At 32.5% G+C, this 23267-nt stretch overlaps 2 protein-coding genes across 5 annotated transcripts in view; one reads left to right on the top strand and one right to left on the bottom strand.

Moving 5' to 3' along the window:
• Positions 1 to 16: 16 nt before the first annotated feature.
• On the bottom strand, positions 17 to 6036 carry LOC139091054 (nuclear transcription factor Y subunit beta-like). Of its 2 annotated transcripts, XM_070640989.1 has the most exons (5): positions 5552 to 6036; positions 5332 to 5386; positions 4699 to 4989; positions 4040 to 4629; positions 17 to 889 (listed from the first exon to the last, which is right to left on the bottom strand). In XM_070640989.1, the coding sequence occupies exons 3-5, from the start codon at positions 4945 to 4947 to the stop codon at positions 841 to 843; spliced, it is 888 nt and encodes a 295-aa protein (XP_070497090.1). In that variant the 5' UTR covers positions 4948 to 4989; positions 5332 to 5386; positions 5552 to 6036; the 3' UTR covers positions 17 to 840. The 2 variants fall into 2 exon arrangements, with proteins under 2 accessions (XP_070497090.1, XP_070497089.1); XM_070640988.1 differs by having other exon boundaries at positions 4040 to 4989.
• A 5419-nt stretch (positions 6037 to 11455) lies between these two features.
• LOC139091064 (kinesin-like protein CG14535) overlaps positions 11456 to 23267 on the top strand; it is a 63353-nt gene continuing 51541 nt past the window's right edge. For all 3 annotated transcript variants that reach the window (XM_070641001.1, XM_070641000.1, XM_070640999.1), the window contains exon 1: positions 11456 to 11625. The gene's annotated coding sequence lies outside the window, so the exon portion shown is untranslated. The remainder of the gene's footprint in view (positions 11626 to 23267) is intronic.

Below are 23267 nucleotides of genomic sequence, written 5' to 3'. Positions count from 1 at the left end.
AACATCATGGGTAAATTAGGGTAACGTATTTTGATATAGTAAGGTACGGGTCGCAGAAGTAAATCTAGTTCTTTGTTATAATTAAAATACCTTATTGCAGGCAGAAAAAATAATAAAAATATCTGATCAATATTTTGAAAAAGAAAGTTTTTAAAATTAGTTAGGATTCGAACCTTTAATTTTATGGATCAAATGTAATTAGCAAGTCAGCAAACTTCGACGGACTATGGGAAACCTTGCATAAAGTCTAATATATTCTGCATAAAATCTCCATCCACGCTTCACACTCTCAATTACCCTCATGCATCACAAAAAAAAATCCCATTTAATAATAATTAACATTTAATTGACTATGCAATTTCTCAAAGACTGTGCGAATCGACAGGAAGACTAATTTCATTTTCCCCTTCACTTTACCATCATTGACAATTTAATTTTCTTTTCATGTCCGTGATGAAAGTCTTATTACATTTACACTATAAAGTGTGTCTCAACCAGTGCCGCGTTCTCGATAATCGTCTGATAAGAAGCACAATGTTAATAGCTTTTTTATCCTCATTTACTTCATAGTCTGTAATAAATATGCGATGAGTTGAGATTATCATGAAGATTGTGAATGTCTATCAGTCAATGACTTATTGCAAATCTTGTTCGGTTTAAGCGTTTTGTTGTGGATGAACTGATTAATAACCAGTGTCGTTTGTAATCACATGCTATGTTGACTCGCACTGCTTGGCACTCGATTTTCATTTATGTCGATCAATCATTATGCTGATTATTAATCAGTGAGATTTTTTTGTACTTTTAAATTAATATCTTAATGGATTTTGTGTGACCTTTTTAATCGATGATTGCAATGATGTTGGCAGCAAGTGATTGTGGATAAATGCTGAAATGAGGAAAAAGAAGAAAATAATTAATTAAAATTAATTTTATGGATTGTAGCTTAATTGTTGTTGAGTTATGCAAAATTAAGGTTGAATTGAGCTTAATTGGACTAATCTTTTGCAGAATTGAGGTGAATTGTATGCAGATTAAGCTTAATCGTGGCTGAATTAAGCTAAAATTTTGATTGAATTAAGCTGAATTTCAGCCGAATGAAACTGAATTGTTGTTGAATTGAGCAAAATTGTGGCTGAACACTCCAATTTAACTGTAGCAGAATTAATCCAAATTGTAGATAGCTAAATTTATACTGTGACTGAACTAAGTTGAACTTAGGCTGAATTATGGCTGAGCTGAGCTAAATTTTGAGCTGAATTGATCAGAACTGTGGTTAAACTAAGCAGGATTGGACTAATTTGTTGCAAATTTAAGCTAAATTGTAGCTTATTCTATCTAAACTGTGGCTGAATTAGGCTGTATAATGGTTGAATTGAGCAAATTTGTGACTGAATTAAACTTAAATAGAACTCAATGATAACACAATTGAATTAAATTTAAGTTAAATTGAGCTGAACTGAACTAAGCTGTTGCTCAATTAAGCTGAATTGTGACTGAAATTAAGTAAATTGAGCCAGATCGTTACTGAATTCAGCTAAAGTAGAACTCAGTTGAAGCTTAATCAAACTTTTTTGTAGTAGAATTATGCCGAACTCAGTATTGCTTGACTTGAGCTAAAATACAGCGCAATTGAGTTCAAATTATTGCTGAATTATAACGAACTTGAAGCTGAAGATTTTCTAAGGTTAGTACAGATGCAGCTGAAGTTTTCTGAATCTATGCATCTATGTGCATCTAATTTTGGCAAACCCTAAAAATTTCTTAAAATTAAGCTGAGTTACAAATGAATATTGCTGAATTGTGATAAATTTGAGCTGTATTGAGTAAAATCAAACCAATTTGAAGATAAATGCAGCTAAATTGCAACGAATTTGACCTGAATTGCAGCTGACTCAACTTCACTTCAATCTAAAAACTCTCAATTCATCTCAATTGATCTTGTCCACAATAAATTTCACTTTAATATGTCTTAAAATGCAAATGTATGTAATTAAACAAAGAACTGTAAACTTCAAACTCCCCATCCATGTGAGGTCCACTGAATAAACAACCGAATCTGATAATGATTTGTAATTTTTTTCTCATGTCTGTTGATTCCAATACATTTTTTATTCGGCTTTCGCTTTTAAAATTTATTCTTTAAATGGTTAAAAGATTTTTATCGCAATTTTTTTTATTTTACATCCACAGCATATCCATGTTCATTTTAATGACTTTTTATATCACATGAGGATATTTTTATTCGTTCATATTTGGCGTTGTTGGTGATAATTTATGGGCATGTGATGCAACTCAAATAAATTCTTTATGACAATAATATATTGTATGAACATTAATTTCCGTCGGAGATATATGATGATGATTAGGACTTGATTTAAATTGAGATCGTTTTGTTTTTGCTTTTTATTGGGTGTCTAGATCGGGGATGGAGGAAGGGGAAGGGGTCAGAAGTCTATATTCTTGAAATTTTAAGCATTATTTGTCAATAAATCGATGAATTGCTAAGAATTTTGGCAAAAAATCCCTCAAAAATGCTAGAAACCCAACTATTCCTGGTGAACAATGACCATGCTCACCTAATTGAGCGTCCTGAGCATATTCTTGAGCCTGCTCATTGCCTGTTCATGCATAAAACTCCAATTACATCCCTGCTTCCTACTAAAATAAAAATAAATTTCCTACAAACAATTTTTCAGTCACTAAAAGCATGTTTCTTCCATAAATGTCATGATTAATTAAGATAAAATTAGAAATTTTTACTAAATTTAACAATGAAAATTTATGAAGTGAAAAAAAGATTAACAAATTTACAGAAATTTTGTGTCTATTTTGTGTCATGCATGTAAAGCAACAAGGTTTATGACTCATTTGAGATGAGATTTTTTTTGAGTCGATATTTTTGTTTTTGTTGGTTTATTGTCTTAAATGATTGTGGATTGATGCTTAATCTTTGTTGATAATCTAGTGTGTTGGAACTGACTGAATTGTTGACTTTTTGTGTAGAATTTTTCACATTTTTTATGTCTAAAATGAAGTTTGTTTAAGTATTTTCAGAAATTGGGTCAAAATGTGAGAATATTCAGTCACTAGATGCACTTCCTTATGTTTATTTAATAATGTCACACAACAACATTTTCATGACAGTATATCCAGTCAACAATTCACAATTTTTTTCAGTTCCAAACAAATAAAAGAGTCAAAATTTCAAGCATAAATGATGAAGTGCCTCATTGATATATTTTTAAATGGAACATATTTTCATTCCTATATCCATAGCTGCTCATGATGAAAATTAAAATTCATTTTTCATTCCTTGTTCAAGAGCAGCTGATAATTTATGAGACAGGCAACGGGAAAATTTGGAAAAATTTTTGTTTACATGAAAATGGGAAAAACTTCATCAATTTTCACTCGAAATCATTTCCATCGCTGCCTTTTGTTGTTTCACATCTGACTCCGGAGTTGGAAATTATGCGAGAAAAATAAACAAAAATTGAGTACCGTACTCGATTGACAATCATCATCGAGGTTACATGGAAGTAAGAAGTGAAAATTGTCGGGTGCTGAATGTTACTTTTGTGTCTCAATAGCTGGAAATGCTCGTCGGTTGCTATTTTTAAAATCATTTCATTCGTGAAATTTGAGCTCTTCTTGTTTACTCATTCGGATATCGATTTTTGTACTCATTGTCAGCATCAGGGGGTAATTGGATGCTGTTGCAATTTTTATGGGATTTATCTGTTGCTCATTGGACCTGGTGTGGGTCACTGGACTCCATAACTGACACAAAGGCATTAGAAATTGTCGAAAATTTCAGGATTCTATTTGAAAGTCAGATAAGCTGCCTCAAGAATATTGAAGTATTTCCGACAATATATCCTTCACTGACATTTCGTACTCACTTGCTGCCTGATCCCTAAACTAACACAATTACTCCCAAATATGCTGAATTGGTTTCCAAAAAGAATCAGCTCCACAAAGGAATCTCCCAATCCTTTCATGTTAATTAGACCTTAAAATTGATTGTGTGACTTACTTTTCAACATAAGCTGACGAGGCCAGTGACAGTGCAGTTTCCTGTATGATGTCCATCCGCTTTTCATGTGTTAAATGACTCAAGAATCCATTATTTCCCCTCAAATTATTCCCATTGCATAATTGCAGCTGATTCAGCATCTCTGTACGTAACAAATTTTGGAACAAATCATTTCCATCGTGTTCAGGCTTCCTCGCCATTTCCTCATCACTATTTATTGCTTTTTTCTTTTGCTGACCATTTGCTTCACATTCATCAATCATCTCATAAATGTGATTCTCCGGATCACTTCGTTCATCTACAGCACTGCTGTAATTTGCCACAATCATGCCACTGTGTACTTGCCGTGACTGCTGTTGCTGCTGCTGCTGCTGATTTCTCATAAAATTCATTCTTGGCATGTTGTTACTCATTTGATGCTTTTGTTGTTGTTGCAAATATTGTGGATTTGGTGCCATTTGTTGCTGTTGATGCCGCAAATGGAAATTTTGTGTGCCAAAAATTAAAATGTTTGGAAAATGAGTAGTCGATGTAGTCATTGAGGACGAAGATGATTGAGTTTGATGCAACAAGTGCTGCTGCTGTTGGTTCTGTTGATGATTAAAATTTATTGGTGGCTTTGGAACTTCACGTAGTGCCAATTTATGGGTTTGTTGTACAACTGCCAACTGAAAAGTTTTCTTCTCATGAAACTCAGCCGTAACTGACTGAATCTGTTGAATTCCTTCCGGATCATGTCGGATTTGCTTCCTCAACGGTGGTTTTGGTGGAATTTTCTTCGGTTGATTTATTTGTGGCAAATGTGCATCAATCAACTGTGGCTGTATAATTTGTGTTTGATGCTGAAAAGTCGACAATTGTGTCGTGTTTCTTGTTGAGTTTTGTGTGGCATTATTGAGTCTCGGCATTGTTCTGCTTCTCGAGTGGAATTTTGATGCATTTTGTTGTTGCTGTAAATAATTTCGAGAGGAATTTAATTAAGATGGAAAATTCTTCAGTTTTTTTGTTGTTGCTTCCAATTCAGGAAGATTTTAGCATGCTGTGATTTATTTTTAGGTTTTTGATAAGGGGTGGACACTTTGGAGTTGATTTGGTAGTATATCCTGGATTTTGTCTTAGTTTACATCACATATGGAGGTGTAAGGATAGATGATTAGTATGTTATGCAGGAGATCATTGTCAAATAGTTGAATTTATCCTAAAATTCTCACAAAAATAATTCAAAATCCTTTAAAATTTGACAAAACCAAACTCAATTCCAAAGTGTCCATCCCTTGCCTCTTTCAATTTACCGTAAATTGTTTTGCAAATTCCTCTTCCGTCGATTCATCATCACTGATGTGCAGCCTGAAAAATGGAATAAAAATTCTTTCAATTTTAAATGAATTCTCATCTCTCATTGATGATGTATGCATGCATGCTTCAAGTCTCATCAAAAAAATATTTTTTGTTTTTGTTTCGTGTTGCATAACATGCAGGATGATGAAAAATACTATGAATCTGATAATTTACCTCCTCAATGGTTACAGCTGTGGTTGCTGTTGCTCTCAAATTTTATGATTTTATGCTCATTTTTATTGTTGAGTTTGTCACTTCTGTTGTGTGGAGTAAAATGCTGATTAGATGTCATTTCTTTTGGCATTGCGGGATATGAATATTTAGTGAATATTCAGTAGAAAAGAAGAAGTTCCAAATCATAAATAAATAAATTTAAAAAAAAAAAATCATTTTCAAATCCACAGAAGTGTCCAATTTCACCGTGTTTATTATGTTCCTCAATATTGTCATTAATTAATCACTTTCCAGGCATTATTTTCATATTTCTTCTATCGTCATTCACATTTCCTATTTCATTTCATTCAGTGATAATTTATTGAATATTTTGAACTTACTCTCCAACATATGATACGCTAATTAAGCTCAGACGACATGCAGTGCACAAAAACTACTTCAATTTCATCTTTTTTTGTTCCTTTTTTCACTATTCAGGGTCAATTTTAATTGATTTCTTTAGAATTTCATTTGTCACACATTTCAAATTATTTCAATTCCAATGAATTTTTATTAAATTATTAATTAATGAGCCACAATCAGTCACACTTTAATTTTCAATTTATTTTATTAAAATGCACCACAAAATTTAATTAAAATCAATTTTAATAATTCATAAAAAATATCAAAAATCAAAATATTAAAAATACAAAAAAATTAATTAAAATTTAAATTTCTTCTGACATGTTCAAAGGATGAAACAAAACTGAATGCAAGAAGTCAAGTCAAAGTAAAAATCAGCGGATTTTTAAATGTTTTGTGGTGAAATTAAAAATGAGAATTTTAACAAGAAACTCGTGTGTGGAGATTTTATGCTGCTTATTTAGTTTCTCTCTTTTATGTTGTGTGTTCGAAGATTTTTTATGCTGGTTTTTGGGTATCATTTGCATAAGTGGAAGGGGTAGTAGAAGGGTTTAATTTGGGTAAGATTTCTTTGAAGTTTCGATAAATTTTAGTAAGAAATTTTGAATTTTTGGATAAATTTTGAGAGTTTTGTCTTGAAAATTCTTAAAAAATTGAATAATATTGTTTAAATAGAAAGAAAGGTTGTCCTCAAATCTTCCCATTTTCCTGGATATACCCTTACATCCATAATATCCTCAGAAATTTAATATTTAAATTCCAACTCAAAAAGGTAAATGTTTCAGTACAAAATATTTTAATCTAAAAATTCTCTACTAAAACCACACTGAGAACATGCATTGATACTCTTCCTCCCTCCCATACCTAACTACACATATGTATCCACAAAAATGTTCATACAAAAAGATTCTAATTATTCTAATTAAAATAAATAACATAAAACCTCATGTAATGAAAAGAACAAGGAACTAAAATTTACGTACATGGAGCTAATGCCAAGTCATAAACTATCAGATTTCAAAAATTATGATTAATCCACAATATCATCAACATTACACTACATTTAGAGAATTCATTCATTAGATTATGATTCAATCTTGTTGAGTAATTACAGCTACAATGCACAATCATACGCCATGTGCGGTATTATGAATAAAAAGAAGGAAAAAGAGCAAACATGAAAGCAAAAATCCATTAAGTATATGAAAATGTTTAGATTTTAACTTTTTTTGTAAATTAAGAAATTGATGTTTTTTGAATACATGCCGATGAGTTGTTTTAGGGGCCGTGCTGCACACATCAACAAATATTTGCAAAAGTGATAAGTAAATAAAAAGATTAATCAAAAGTTAGAAGGGAAAGTCACGTGTCAAAATTTGTCAGCATCAACCCCTCAATCATTTACAATGTAAAGAAATGTTTCTTAGAAGTGACGTGAAGAAGGAATTGACGACACATATAAAAAAAGTTCGTCTTTGACAACTCATAAATTTTGATTAAAATATTTTCTTTTTTGATTCGTAATTTGCGTGAAGAAAAATTTTTGTTATATAATTTTTGTGACTTAAGAGGTGATTTGGATATACTTTATTTCATCTTTTAACATACTTATCCCCCAGCATACAGATCGGATTCCAGCGGTATATTTATGGGATACCATTTGACCTTTGGTCAGTGTTGGAGTCAGACTTTAGCTTCCTTAATCCCTCTAGTTTGTGTAATGGACTCACTAGACTTTTATGTAGTTTAAATGCTTTTGTGGGGACAACGAGGATGCTGAGGGTAGTAATTAGTGTCAAAACTCTTATTTTTCGACGAAATGTGTCAATTTTCTATATATTTTTGAGACAAAACTCTTAAAATTCCTTTAAAATCTTGCAATTTGTACGAAAAAATCAAAGAACACCACTTTAGTGATCCAATATGATTATAAAAAAGAACGTCTGGAAGCTTAAAAATTAGTTCTAAATTACCTTAATCGGACGAGGTAATGGTTATGCTCTAATACAAATCCAGGTATTAGAGTAGGTTTTAGGGGTGTTGATTACAAATCCCAAGTATTTGGGATTTGGGGTATTTTGTAAGGATTTGGGGTACCCCAAGTACTTGGGTTTTGGACCCAAGTACTTGTACAAATCTTTATACAATAGAATTTTTCCTATATTATTATATTTTTTCATATTATTATTTTTTAGTTCTTCAAAATTTTATTATTCATTAATATTTTTATAAATATTTGGTAAGAAAAATCTAGGATTGGCCAAAAAAAATACAGATCGGCATTTTTTTGCCGGCCCGTAGTTGAATATGCATCTAAGTGAATTTTCATTATAAATGAAAATTTGTTTTGGTTAATTTTAAGTAAATCATAGTGAAAATTTCATTTGCGAGACTTTTTCAATTTAGTGTAGGAAAATCCAGTTAAAAACTTACAATTTTCCATAAATTTTCACTTTGATAAAAGAAATTTTAGGTGAAAAGCAACAACTTTCCAGCATTTGTCAAATTTTTAAGACATTGTTCGCCAAAATTGCCATCTTTTGCAATTAAAATAAAAAATTAAGATAAAGGTTCACGTTTTCGAAAGTTTTATAACCTATTTGAGAAAATTCAATTAACTGAAAAATCGCAGTTTTAAGAATTTTAAACAAGATTTACAATAGTAAATAACAATATATGGTTAAAATTTGACTTGCATCTAGATGAGTTGGCCTAAAATTCCAGAAAATACACCTATTTATAATGACATTTTGTTCTTATTGGGGATTTGGGATTTGTACAAGTACTTGGGGTCCTGGGATTTGGGTACTTGGGATTTGTACAAATCCTGAAAACCCAAATAATCGACACCCCTAGTAGGTTTATCCCTAATAACAAATTCAATGTTAGAAACAACAACTTAAGGAGTGAAAAAATGAAGCTATCGATAGAGATAAGGTTGTACTTGGAATTGGAATTTGTCAAGTAATATCCACCAATTATCGCAAGTTTCAGGTGACTTCTATACAGGGGTCATGGATTCGGCCAGCTGACAACTCCGAACAGACAAGAAGAACAGATATCAAGGTTTGTCAGTTCTCCTGAAGGTTTTCACAATTTGACAATTCAAATGTCAATTCTTTCAATTCTTAGGATTAAATAATATCAATTCTGCCTTCCTTAAAGGATACATCATCCTAGTATCAATCATTTATTCAATTTCTTAATAAATTTTACAAAAAAAGATCATAACAAAAAGGGGTTGACTTATGGATTACAAGATTCAAAAATTATTAAAATTTTGCTGTAAAACGATTCTTCCGAATGAGTAATAAGCGCAAATAAAAGAAAGGCATAGATGAATAGAAGTGTGAGAGATGTTTGAATGATTGATGGTTTATTTTTCTTATTGAAATTTAATCTTTTTTAACTTTTTTTTCTTCTCCGCTCACAACTCATCGAGTGCCTTTAATATTCTTTTTGCATGTATCATGCATCAATTCCTTTGTAAATGATTCTTTAATGAGCACATCTTTTGTGTATTGAATAAGGAACACTAGAAAAACAATATAAGTATTTTTCCTATTTGTTCAGATGTGATGAAGCATCAATTTCAACCCCTCTGCATATATTTCTACTTGCTAGTTATTTAGGAAACAGGAGATTAAACATTCGAATGCTCTTCTCCATCCACCCACATTCAAGATTTTTTAGTTCTTTCAACATCCAGTCTTACTTGAGATGAACATTTTTCCCCTTTATTTATGAAGTTTATTTTGGAATTCTCATTGTGGTTCATGCTTCAGTTGATATGAAATCGTCTCAAGCCATAATTAGTGATTTTTTTCTAAATAAATAATGAATATGTTCTCTCTACGATCTGAGATTTTATTATGTACATATTAAACCCTTGGTGGGATTTTTGGGATGGTTTCGAAGGTTTCTGTTGGTGGTTAGTTCCAAAAATGTTGTTGGTTTTGAGATTTTCTTGGAATTTTGAACAAATATCAGTTTTTTCTCGGTTAAATCTGGCTGTTCTTGACCAAAACTAGTCACTCATGGTCATTATCGGTCGATTTGTGTCGATGACTGTCATTTATGATCGTTCTCTGCTATTCACAGTTGCTCCCATTTAAATTCGGTCTTTCCCGATCCTTTTCAGGCTTTATCAACCATTCTTACTCGTTTACTTCTATTCTCGGTCGTTTTTTATAATTCACAGTAGTTTGCAGTGTTTTTTGCTAGTTTTCTATCGTTTCTTGCAATTCTCGCTTAGTCGCTTAGGACACCGCTAGCAAATAGGCTATATTGTTCATTCTAATAAAACACTGGGTTGAACTGACAAATTAACTTAAAAAAAGCTTGATACCCCAGCAGGCAAAATGTGTGCTTTAAAAAGAGTAAGCAAGGTTCACGCCATTGATCACAGTTGATCTGTACGGCCTGCGAAGTAAGTAAGTAGTAAGCAAGGTTCACGAACATAGTCATCCAGCATATTAATGGTGATCAAGATCTCGAAAGCATGATATTTGCCTGTTTTAGTCTAAAATCCTTCTCTCAATATTTAACGATAAAAACCACATGAAAATCTACCAAAATTCCCACAAAGGAATCGACAATGAGAATTCCCTCCAAAAAAATCTCAGCCTCAGAATGAGAAAAGCAGGATTAAAATGAACAACAACCAAAATGATGTGCAAAGATTTTATTCGAGTGGAATTTAATTGTCTTGAAGAAATTTCCATAATTATTTTTATTTTTCACAATGAATCTGAAATTTGTACATATTTTGTTGCTCCATTGAGAGCGTTTTATGTTGAGGAATTGAGGAATTTGTTAAAGCATAGAATTCATTCGTAGAATAGAGAATTAATGAGACTACATTAGGAAATTCGAAGATTTGATGAAAAATTGGGGAAAATTTGTGTTGTTAATGAAATGAACTGATTATTTAGTCTGTAATGGAAGTAAATGAATTAAAATGAACATCTTCTTCCATTTGTTTTATGTGATGCGAGAGGATTTACAGGAAATACCTGATTTAAACTCAATTTAATTAATTTGAGTATTAAGAGTTGAAAATTGTCTATTTTGGATGGATTTTATTTGAATTTTGAGGTGTATTTGGAATCCCCTTCCACTTATGCAACTGATACCCAAAATCCAGCATAAAATATCTTCGAACACACAACATAAAAGAGAGAATCTAAATAAGCAGCATAAAATCTCCACACACGAGTTTCTTGAAGAAATTCTCATTTTTAATTTCACCACAAAACATTTAAAAATCCGCTGATTTTTACTTTGACTTGACTTCTTGCATTCAGTTTTCTTTCATCCTTTGAACATGTCAGAAGAAATTTAAATTTTAATGCATTTTTTTGTTTTTTTAATATTTTGACTTTTGATATTTTTTATGAATTATTAAAATTGAATTTAATTAAATTTTGTGGTGTATTTTAATAAAATAAATTGAAAATTAAAGTGTGACTGATTGTGGCTCATAAATTAATAATTTAATAAAAATTCATTGGAATTGAAATAATTTGAAATGTGTGACAAATGAAATTCTAAAGAAATCAATTAAAATTGACCCTGAATAGTGAAAAAAGGAACAAAAAAAAGATGAAATTGAAGTAGTTTTTGTGCACTGCATGTCGTCTGAGCTTAATTAGCGTATCATATGTTGGAGAGTAAGTTCAAAATATTCAATAAATTATCACTGAATGAAATGAAATAGGAAATGTGAATGACGATAGAAGAAATATGAAAATAATGCCTGGAAAGTGATTAATTAATGACAATATTGAGGAACATAATAAACACGGTGAAATTGGACACTTCTGTGGATTTGAAAATGAATTTTTTTTTTTAAATTTATTTATTTATGATTTGGAACTTCTTCTTTTCTACTGAATATTCACTAAATATTCATATCCCGCAATGCCTTAAAAACATCTTAAGGAGGAACAAAAAAAAAATGTTACACAATTAAAATATTTCAGTATAGTGTTAACATCTTGTTAGCATTTTAATGATATGTTATTTTCAAACTTAAACTTGTGCAAAAAAAAAAAAACAAATTCCCGTAAAATGTTGTTGACTTCTATTGTGGAGAATTTCACACAGCACTTTTTTCATATTTATTTATTTACAACAACAAATGCATTCAAAACGTTTTTAGCATAAGATTTAATATAAAATATTGTAAAGTGGTTTTTAGCTCGATATTTACGATAAGATAAGAAAGTGGAGTACTATTCAAGTCGTGTTTCAAGAGTGTTAAGAATTAGGTGGATTTTGTTAGAATTTTTAGAAGTTAAGGAGTGGTTTTGATGAGTTTGTTGGTAAATTTGGTTGAATTATTGAATGACAAATAATTTGCATTTTTTGAAATATTATTTACACGTTAATTTGTAGGATATTTACTTAAATTAAGAAAATTCTTAGTTTTGCATATTGAAGTATATTTCATGTACATCACTAATATTTTAAGCAAATATCAGATTTATGTAAATTTACTTCTAACTTTGTACACATTGGTACGCATCATTCACTTGGAAATCATGGATTAATCTTCTCATTAACATCAATCTATTAAAATTCTAATTTCCGTTAAAAATTACATATCAATCCATATCAAATACACATCAGTACGTATCCAATTCGTTCTCTTAGTGAGTTCAAGTGACTCAATACGTATTGGTTTTTTTGTTCGGGATATAATCATTGCATACCGAGCCTGCTATCATGATAGCCGAGCCAACTGTTCTTTTCGATTAATATGCACTAGAAACGTGGCTCACTGTCTTCCTTTGTTCAAAATAATCAGTAATGTTTTCAAAAAACGGATTCGTATCAAACTTTAAACTGTAAATCTGGTGGTATTTTGGCAAACTCGTTAAAGTATAATTAACCTAAAGATTAATTTATATAAAATTAATGTCAATCAACTATCAATATGACAGATTTTCGGTCCTGGGCTTGAACTCGGAACTTCAAAACGAAAATGTTTAAAATTTATCAAAAATTCCAAAATTTGTATGCAGATTTCGACTTCTTAAAAAATCGGGGTATTTTGAGGTTTTGTCGGGACACAGCAGCAAGGTTGAAAAATACAGTAACGTAATAAGTGAACAGCCCCCAAAGCAAACAACAAAAGATCATTAAATAAATCAGTTACACATCATTTACATATAATGTACGTATAAATTACATATCAAACTTCAAAAGAAACGTTTGGAAATCATGCAATGCTAAAAGTAAAGAAAGGTGGTGAATTACAATTATGGAATGTTACTGCGACTGGTTCTAGACAAAATGTTACTGTGGGGGAGGGGGAAAGGAGGGGAGAAAGGAGCGGGGAAAGGAGGGGGGAAGGATGGGGAAGGAGGGGAAAAAGCTATTTAAAGCGTTACATAATTTTCGAATGTTCCCAAATAGCTATAGATAGATCAATTACGTATTAATTACATATCATTTACACATCATTTACATATCAGTTACATATGATTTACACATCGACCTCTAAAATTACATAAAAAATTCCAAAAATTTCTAAAATTCTGACAAAATCATTCCATGAAGCCCATCCAAACGTTCTGTGGCACTTAAAAGCTAATTAACAAATACTGTTAATGAATGTATTAATTGATAAGAGATAAGAAAGAGGTTCCCTTTGATTTCTTTCTCCCCATCAGAGAAATATTTTTTTTCTCACTTCTATCGGCATTTTTTTTGCTTTTGTTTTAAAGGTCAATAGAAAATAATACAGCGAGGGAACATTTTTCTCACCAAACTAATAACAAAAAAATTGAGATCTTTAAGTAAATTTTTATTTATTCATATTCACATATGTTTTAAGAGCACTGAACCTCTTGAGTGATGTCTGCATATTATGTGTATATTTATGATGATTTTTTTCTCTCATTTCTTTAAGTAAGAAACATTGACATAAAGCATAAGAGCTGTGAAATATGTATAGGGGAAATTAAAAGGTTTATGAAATTTTATTAAATGTACATACTGGATGAGTTGAGGCAGAGAAATTGTGTTGAGACAGTTGGATGAGTGGTTGATAAGTTAGAGAATGTAGAATTAGAATTGTTAAAGATTCAGTTGAGAATTCAATTTCCGTTTAAAACTTAAAATTTTAATTTCTGTTAAAAATTCAAATTCCAATTTTGGAAATCAAATTCTAAAATTCTCGTTTAATATTCAAATTATGAATTACATTTCAAAATTGAATTTTTGAATTATTTTCAAAAATTTAAATTTCAAAGTTTCAACTTCAACTTCAACCTTCAACTTCAACTTAAAATTCAAATTCAAAATTTTCTTTCAAAATTCAAAATTCTAAATTACTTCAATATCTCTTTTTCAAATTTTCATCAAAAACTCAAACTTTAAATTTTTCTTCAAAAATTCAAATTTCAATTTTTTTTCAAAAATCCAAATTTACAATTTTTTTTTCAAAAATTCAAATTTACAATTTCCCTCAAAATCTCAAATTTCAAATTTTTTTCTTTAAAAATTCATGTTTTATAAATTTTTTTAAAAATTTCAAATTTTCATTCAAAAAGCGAAAATTTTAATTTTTTTAAAAATTCAAATTTCAAATCTTGTTCAAAAATTTAAATGTCAAAATTTTCTTGAAATTCAAAATTCAGTATTTCAGTTTCAAATTCAAATTTCAAATTTAAATTGAAATTTTTTTCAAAAATTCAAGGGCTTAGACGAAAAAACAGTTCCATTTTCTAAAATCACTCAAAAGTTTAAAAAACGACTTCTGTTAAATAATCTGAGTATCAAAACACAAAAAAGGCAACATAAATACAGCCTCTAGTTCTATTTCAGTTCATTAATTAACAAATAAAGCTATTAATTTTAATTTTTTTCGAAATTTTGTGAGTATTTTTGTTGTTGTAAACACAAAAAATTTTGTATAGAAAAATTCAAAATTTTCTTAACGTTTTTACAAAAAATCATTAATTTAACTAATTTAAACAGGTTTTAGGCTAACTTTTGATATTTCATAATCTAGAGCATTGTAAAATGAACAAGTACGACTAATTTTTGTACCTTAGAACTCGTTATTCATTAAGTTACAAGCATTTTTGTCCAAAAATTCAGATTAAGTAACAAATTTTCAGTGTCAGAAATCGAGTTTGTTTTTCAATTTTCGGCTTAATTATAGTGTTTTATTTAACATATTATACATCAAAATGTTCGTTTTTTAGAACTATACAAGATAGATCATTTAAATATTACCCTAAATATCCAAGAAAAGAGAAAAAAGCCAATTACATCACATTTCTGACACTGAATTTTCGAACGACTAAGCCCTCAAGTTTTAAATTTCCGTTAAAAAATTAAAATTCCAAACTTCCACTACAGTAATTGTCACTAATCATACCTCGCAATTTTACAAAAAATCGCATGTCAACCAAGACAAAACGAGCGTAAATAATCACACCTATTTAACCAAAATACTTCCAATAATCATCATAGTCTAAAAACAATAAGAAGACAACGGAAAAAAGGTCATAGGCCTAGTCTGTTCATACTGGTATGAAACTGTTAACAATGAAATAAGTCAAAACATTAACACTTCACACATATCTAACTCCATTCAATGGCTTTACTTCTTCTTCTTTTTTACACATTCATTGAGTAATTGAGTTGAAACGATTGAGGACGAAATCGGCATCATGTCAAGACTGTACTGCCTTCAAAATTGCTTTTTAATGGATATATTTCACCAATGGGTCTACTTGACATGTCTATTAGTAAGTAACGTGTTCTTACCATAAAATATTCAATGATGTGAGTCAATTGAAGATACTTTTTGGTGCCTGCTTTTTTTCGTGTCCATTTTGATTCTTTTCCTTTTTTTCCGCAAGTCAAACTTTTAAGAGCATTCAATTCTGTCTGAGATGAATGAATGTAATAATTTTTTTATGGAGCATGGAACAAGTATTTTGATGATCACGAAATGAACAGTTGGATTTTTTTTGGGGGATTGACTGAATTGATGGCAAGAATTGTGTTATGTTTAATGTTTGGCTGAGAAATGAGTGCAAATTCTTACATTGTCTGAATCATCATTTAAATGTGTAGATTAATGTGATGAATGTATGCTCTACATTAGTCTAGATCAGTTGTGGGTAACCTATGGGTGACTGTATAATAGTGTGATTCAAAAAGTCTCGGATGTAAAAAATCCAATCCCAAGCTTAGCCCGGACAAGCGTAACTCTAGCTTACCCTCAGATTCAAACCTAATCAGATGTGACTCTGATTTGGTTCTGGATTCGGGCTATTTAATTAAGGGCCGTTCACTTATTACGTTCGCTTTTTAGGGGATTAATTTAATAAGATTTTGTAACAGCCTAAACAAAAATTTTTTTTTTCTAGTTTTCCACAACAGTCCTTCCACATGAGTCTTACGCTGGTCTTATCACAAAGATTGTACAAGTTATCCGTTTTTGCATCTAACTGACATTGTTTTAGAACTATCCCATTCGGGTTAAATTCGATATAAACCCGGAACCATGTCAAAGTGAAGCTTGAAATCGACTCTAATTTTATATGGAGTCGAGTCGATTTAAGTCCACATTTTCATACAAAATCCGTGTCGACTTCGAGTTCTAACCCAGAGTCACACCGGCCTGGTGTCATTTTTTTGATTGACTAACTGACCTGTACTATTCGAGTGTTGGTCACCGAACCAATTAGAAACACGTGAAATAAACCCCGCGGGCCAGTATTCGGTCATGTACTCTTCTCCACTCTTGTTGCTTATTCAAAATTATTCCATTCACTTGACCAATTTTTTTGCAAACACTATAATTAGTTTCAGCATTAAAGTAGCTAGACCATCAAAAAAAAATGTTCAAGAGGGTGCCAACTGACCGAATCAGTTCATTATGGCAATATTGGCAAAGACAGTAATAACATTCCCATAGATTTCACTTAATTAGTGTCATATGGATCTATATGTCACATAAAAATTCTTATCTAGACTCTCAAATCATTTTCTCATGCGTTTCCAAAGCCCCTCAAATTTCACAACGACTTCCTTCCTTCCAAACAATCATTTATTTGGTTCTGGCAAATTCTTGTACTCCAAAATTAATGAATGAATGGTATTTGACGATGCATTAATTCCCCTGAGGCACAATGACCAACTCGAACTGAATATGTCTTGCTGCATTTTCTCAAAAAGTAAAAGAATTAAAAGAGGTAAACACGTACGAAAAATTTATTCATCAATTTTTGCGATTGCGAATATTTTTGAGAGAAAAACTAGTAATGAAGCGGATCACGCTTCATGGGAATATTCACACCATACGTAGATCAAAAAACTGTACAGAAAAGTAAGAATTAAAAACACAACTTGAACAAAATAATTGATTTATGAGATAAATGTGATAAAAAATGATTATTTACACGTTAACTAAAATTATTTAAATGAATGAAATGCATCCGAACAATTAAAGTTCGAGCTTCGCTCGAACCATTTCTCATCTCACGGCATCATATTTTCATAGATATGCAGTTTCTAGTGCTTGGGAAAATTTTCACGCCTTCACTCGCTTCGCTCCGTTCAGGCCGCAAAAATTTGTGAGCTTTGCTCGCCCGACTTGGGTAGATTACAGTACTTTTATAGAACACTATACGAGCCGGGCTGAGCTTCGCTCGCCCGACTTGGGCAGATTACAGTACTTTTATAGAACACTATACGAGCCGGGCAGAGCTTCGCTCGTCCGACTTGGGCAGATTACAGTACTTTTATAGAACACTATACGAGCCGGGCTGAGCTTCGCTCGCCCGACTTGGGCAGATTACAGTACTTTTATAGAACACTATACGAGCCGGGCAGAGCTTCGCTCGTCCGACTTGGGCAGATTACAGTACTTTTATAGAACACTATACGAGCCGGGCTGAGCTTCGCTCGCCCGACTTGGGCAGATTACAGTACTTATGTAGATCACTATACGAGCCGGGCTGAGCTTCGCTCGCCCGACTTGGGCAGATTACAGTACTTTTATAGATCACTATACGAGCCGGGTTGAGCTTCGCTCGCCCGACTTGGGTAGATTACAGTACTTTTATAGATCACTATACGAGCCGGGCTGAGCTTCGCTCGCCCGACTTGGGCAGATTACAGTACTTTTATAGATCACTTTACGAGCCGGGCTGAGCTTCGCTCGCCCGACTTGGGCAGATTACAGTCCTTTTATAGATCACTATACGAGCCGGGCTGAGCTTCGCTCGCCCGACTTGGGCAGATTACAGTACTTTTATAGATCACTATACGAGCCGGGTTGAGCTTCGCTCGCCCGACTTGGGTAGATTACAGTACTTTTATAGATCACTTTACGAGCCGGGCTGAGCTTCGCTCGCCCGACTTGGGCAGATTACAGTACTTTTATAGATCATTTTACGAGCCGGGCTGAGCTTCGCTCGCCCGACTTGGGCAGATTACAGTACTTTTATAGATCACTATACGAGCCGGGCTGAGCTTCGCTCGCCCGACTTGAGTAGATTACAGTGCTTTTATAAATCACTAAGCCTTATAGTCCAGTAGGATCCGTATAATTTCCAGAAACATAAAAACAAGATTCAGTAGAATCCAGTTCACTTCTAGACCATTAAAATAAGATCCAGTAGGATCCATACAACTTCCAGATGCATAAAAACAAGATCCAGTAGGATCCAGTTCACTTCTAGACCATTAAAATGAGATCCAGTAGGATCCATATAACTCCCAGACACATAAAAACAAGATCCAGTAGGGTCAGGTTCACTTCTAGACCATTAAAATGAGATCCAGTAGGATCCATATAACTCCCAGACACATAAAAACAAGATCCAGTAGGATCCAGTTCACTTCTAGACCATTAAAATAAGATCCAGTAGGATCCATATAACTCCCAGACACATAAAAACAAGATCCAGTAGGATCCAGTTCACTTCTAGACCATTAAAATAAGATCCAGTAGGATCCATATAACTCCCAGACACATAAAAATAAGATCCAGTAGGATCCAGTTCACTTCTAGACCATTAAAATAAGATCCAGTAGGATCCATACAACTTCCAGATGCATAAAAACAAGATCCAGTAGGATCCAGTTTACTTCTAGACCATTAAAATAAGATCCAGTAAGATCCATACAACTTCCAGATGCATAAAAACAAGATCCAGTAGGATTCAGTTCACTTCTAGATCATTAAAATGAGATCCAGTAGGATCCATATAACTCCCAGACACATAAAAACAAGATCCAGTAGGATCCAGTTCACTTCTAGACCATTAAAATGAGATCCAGTAGGATCCATATAACTCCCAGACACATAAAAACAAGATCCAGTAGGATCCAGTTCACTTCTAGACCATTAAAATAAGATCCAGTAGGATCCATATAACTCCCAGACACATAAAAACAAGATCCAGTAGGATCCAGTTCACTTCTAGACCATTAAAATGAGATCCAGTAGGATCCATATAACTCCCAGACACATAAAAACAAGATCCAGTAGGATCCAGTTCACTTCTAGACCATTAAAATAAGATCCAGTAGGATCCATATAACTCCCAGACACATAAAAACAAGATCCAGTAGGATCCAGTTCACTTCTAGACCATTAAAATGAGATCCAGTAGGATCCATATAACTCCCAGACACATAAAAACAAGATCCAGTAGGATCCAGTTCACTTCTAGACCATTAAAATGAGATCCAGTAGGATCCATATAACTCCCAGACACATAAAAACAAGATCCAGTAGGATCCAGTTCACTTCTAGACCATTAAAATAAGATCCAGTAGGATCCATATAACTCCCAGACACATAAAAACAAGATCCAGTAGGATCCAGTTCACTTCTAGACCATTAAAATGAGATCCAGTAGGATCCATATAACTCCCAGACACATAAAAACAAGATCCAGTAGGATCCAGTTCACTTCTAGACCATTAAAATGAGATCCAGTAAGATTCAGTTCAATTTATTTTTTCGTTTGTTTACAAAAATGTATTTTGCAATAATCGACTATAATTTGGACCAAAAAAAGACGGTTTTTTACATCTTGTGCCTTAATGGAAGCATCTTATGGCTCCAAAAACAATACAGTTCTTGCCATACCCATTCCCTCCCAGAAGCAAAAAACCCGAAGTCTTAGTATTGAGTTTGAAGAGAGATATCGTGCTGATTAACTAACTAACTAACTAACTAACTAACTAACTAAATAACAGAAAGTGTTTTTTTGCGATTTCTCTGCACTGGAAGCACCAATCAAGATGCGGTTTTCACTGTTGGATTGGTATTTTCAGGCACAGACTTTCCACCATTGGAAATGTTTGTCAATTCTGTAAGTCTGATGCAGGAAATTAAAAAAACTGAAATTTCAAAATACCAAAAGCAATATATTCACCCAAATTGAAAATATGGTGTGAATATGAAATTCAAAAGAAGAGAAAAAAAGTTTTGTTTTACATCATCTGTGTTTGTTAAGTGAGCAGAATATTGAGATAAGTAGGAAGATTAGAAAGGTAGTGACTTAGAGACGCATTTAGATTGCATTAAGTCTTAATTAAACGAAGCTAGTTCCGAATGTTAAGGAATTTTTATTTACATCCAATCCAAGAATTCTTTGGTTTTCTTCGAAATCTCTTACCATCCACAAAGTTTGATACTGTCACCCTACATACTGGGGCATCTTGTGGGTGTCTCTATGCATCTTCCGCCTGAATGCAATAGGATTATTAATTTCTTGGATTTGAACCCACTTGACATCACATAGATGCTTAAATGTTATTTTATGCTTCTAGAATAATCGGCTATAGTCAGCCAACAAAAAGCTAACCTATTATACAAGAAATCATGCTGAAAGAAATATTAACCAGCACATAACCCTGAATTAGCACGATTATGTTGTGGAGCGCGTCCACTAGGGTCCAAAAAAGTGTAGTTCTGACTCCATTGGACGCTTTGTGGACTTATGTAGTCCGGATCCTTAAATTCATGTCAACTCTGATTTAGACAGCTGCATAGTCAAGCATAAAGTTAGACAAACCAGCCAAAAAATGGACATAACGACACACTAACCAACAGGAGCTTCATGCTCGCTAAATAATTTAAATAAAAACCTGTAATTTGTAAAAACAAAAGTTCCAAAAAAAAAAGAAATCATATTCACACAAAATTGTGTGAATATATTGTTTTTTGTTTTACAGAAATCTACTTTTTTCGATTTACTGCCTCAGCCTTGCCGAATTATAAAAAAAGTTCGGTCATTCAAAGTTTGTGCTTCGTATTACCTATCAAATGGTAAAAACTCCTTCATGATTGGTGCTTCCAGTGCCGAGAAATCGCAAAAAATCACGTTCTGTCCTTTAGCAAGTTAGTTAGTTTCCGCGAAAACTCAATTTTAACACAAAGTTAAGACTTCCGGTTTTTTCTATCGATAGATATTGGTTATCACACGAGCTGTATAGTTTTTGGGGTCATGAGATGCATCCACTGAGGCACAAAATGCAAAAAACTGAAATTTTTTCCCTAAATATTAGCCGCTTATTCCAAAACACGTGTTTCAATAAACGATTATTTCAAAACATATTTTAATTTGGTGAAAAAAAAATTTAGTGAACTGGATCTCACTGGATCTCATTTTGAAGGTCTAGAAGTGGACTGGATCCTACTGGATCTTGTTTTTATGTGTCTAGAAGTAAAATGGATCCTACTGGATCTTGTTTTAAAGGTCTGGAAGTGAACTGGATCCGACTGGATCTTGTTCCTCCCCTTGGTGCACATAAAAATTTTTTTTTTCTGCATAGGAATCTCCTATATCCTATGAAAAACCATCCCCAAAAGTTTAAAATCATAATCACAATTAATAAAGTCATAATCACAAATAAAAATTTAGTCCACTGGATCTTACTGGATCTCATTTTGAAGGTCTGGAAGTAGACTGGATCCTACTGGATCTTGTTTTTATGTATCTAGAAGTAAAATGGATCCTACTGGATCTTGTTTTAAAGGTCTGGAAGTGAACTGGATCCGACTGGATCTTGTTCCTCCCCTTGGTGCACATAAAAATTTTTTTTTTCTGCATAGGGAATCTCCTATATCCTATGAAAAACCATCCCCAAAAGTTTAAAATCATAATCTCTTCATCTCTCTTTAATCATATTCACACAAAATTGTGTGAATATATTGTTTTTTGTTTTACAGAAATCTACTTTTTTCGATTTACTGCCTCAGCCTTGCCGAATTATAAAAAAGTTCGGTCATTCAAAGTTTGTGCTTCGTATTACCTATCAAATGGTAAAAACTCCTTCATGATTGGTGCTTCCAGTGCCGAGAAATCGCAAAAAATCACGTTCTGTCCTTTAGCAAGTTAGTTAGTTTCCGCGAAAACTCAATTTTAACACAAAGTTAAGACTTCCGGTTTTTTCTATCGATAGATATTGGTTATCACACGAGCTGTATAGTTTTTGGGGTCATGAGATGCATCCACTGAGGCACAAAATGCAAAAAACTGAAATTTTTTCCCTAAATATTAGCCGCTTATTCCAAAACACGTGTTTTAAAAATTATAATTCGCTTCGCTCGGCCGCAGACAATTAAGAGTATTTCTTCTATATTTTTCATGATCTAAAATTCATTAATTTATATACATGTTTTATCCAATTTATTAATAATAATTTTTATTGAGATTTGGCTGATTGCATTTGGTTACAAATAATTGAAATCTTCAGGTCGTTAGATCGAATCCTATGAAATTCTGAAATTTTTTTTTCCATTTTTTTAGTTTTTTTTTTGAATACTTGAAGAAAAAAATGTAAATATTAAATGTAGATATTAGAAATATCTATCCATTAATGTGCTTAATTTTTAGAAAACAAAAGCGAAGTTAACAAGGTTAAATCAAAATACTTCTTAAGAATCAATACATTTAGCCTAGTTCGTATATACACAATACGAATATAAGTACTCAGCCGAGCTCGTATAGTGATCTATATAAGCACTGTAATCTACCCAAGTCGGGCGAGCGAAGCTCAGCCCGGCTCGTATAGTGATCTATATAAGTACTGTAATCTACCCAAGTCGGGCGAGCGAAGCTCAGCCCGGCTCGTATAGTGATCTATAAAAGTACTGTAATCTACCCAAGTCGGGCGAGCGAAGCTCAGCCCGGCTTGTATAGTGATCTATATAAGTACTGTAATCTACCCAAGTCGGGCGAGCGAAGCTCAGCCCGGCTCATATAGTGATCTATATAAGTACTGTAATCTACCCAAGTCGGGCGAGCGAAGCTCAGCCCGGCTC

This window comes from Chironomus tepperi, unplaced genomic scaffold (assembly GCF_022539635.2).
Source record: "Chironomus tepperi strain 1889 unplaced genomic scaffold, CSIRO-AGI_Ctep_v1 contig_223, whole genome shotgun sequence".
Classification (NCBI taxonomy): domain Eukaryota; kingdom Metazoa; phylum Arthropoda; class Insecta; order Diptera; family Chironomidae; genus Chironomus; species Chironomus tepperi.
Note: the sequence above shows the minus strand (reverse complement) of the source record. Positions and strands in the feature narration are given on the sequence as shown.

Bases quoted from the DNA above. Each gene is read 5' to 3' on its own strand.
- LOC139091054 (XM_070640988.1), bottom strand. From the start codon at position 4,947: ATGCCGAGACTCAATAATGCCACACAAAACTCAACAAGAAACACGACA. The intron at 890-4,039 runs GTAAGTCACACA...TCCTCATTTCAG, and splicing joins TCGTCAGCTTATGTTGAAAA to CATTTATCCACAATCACTTG.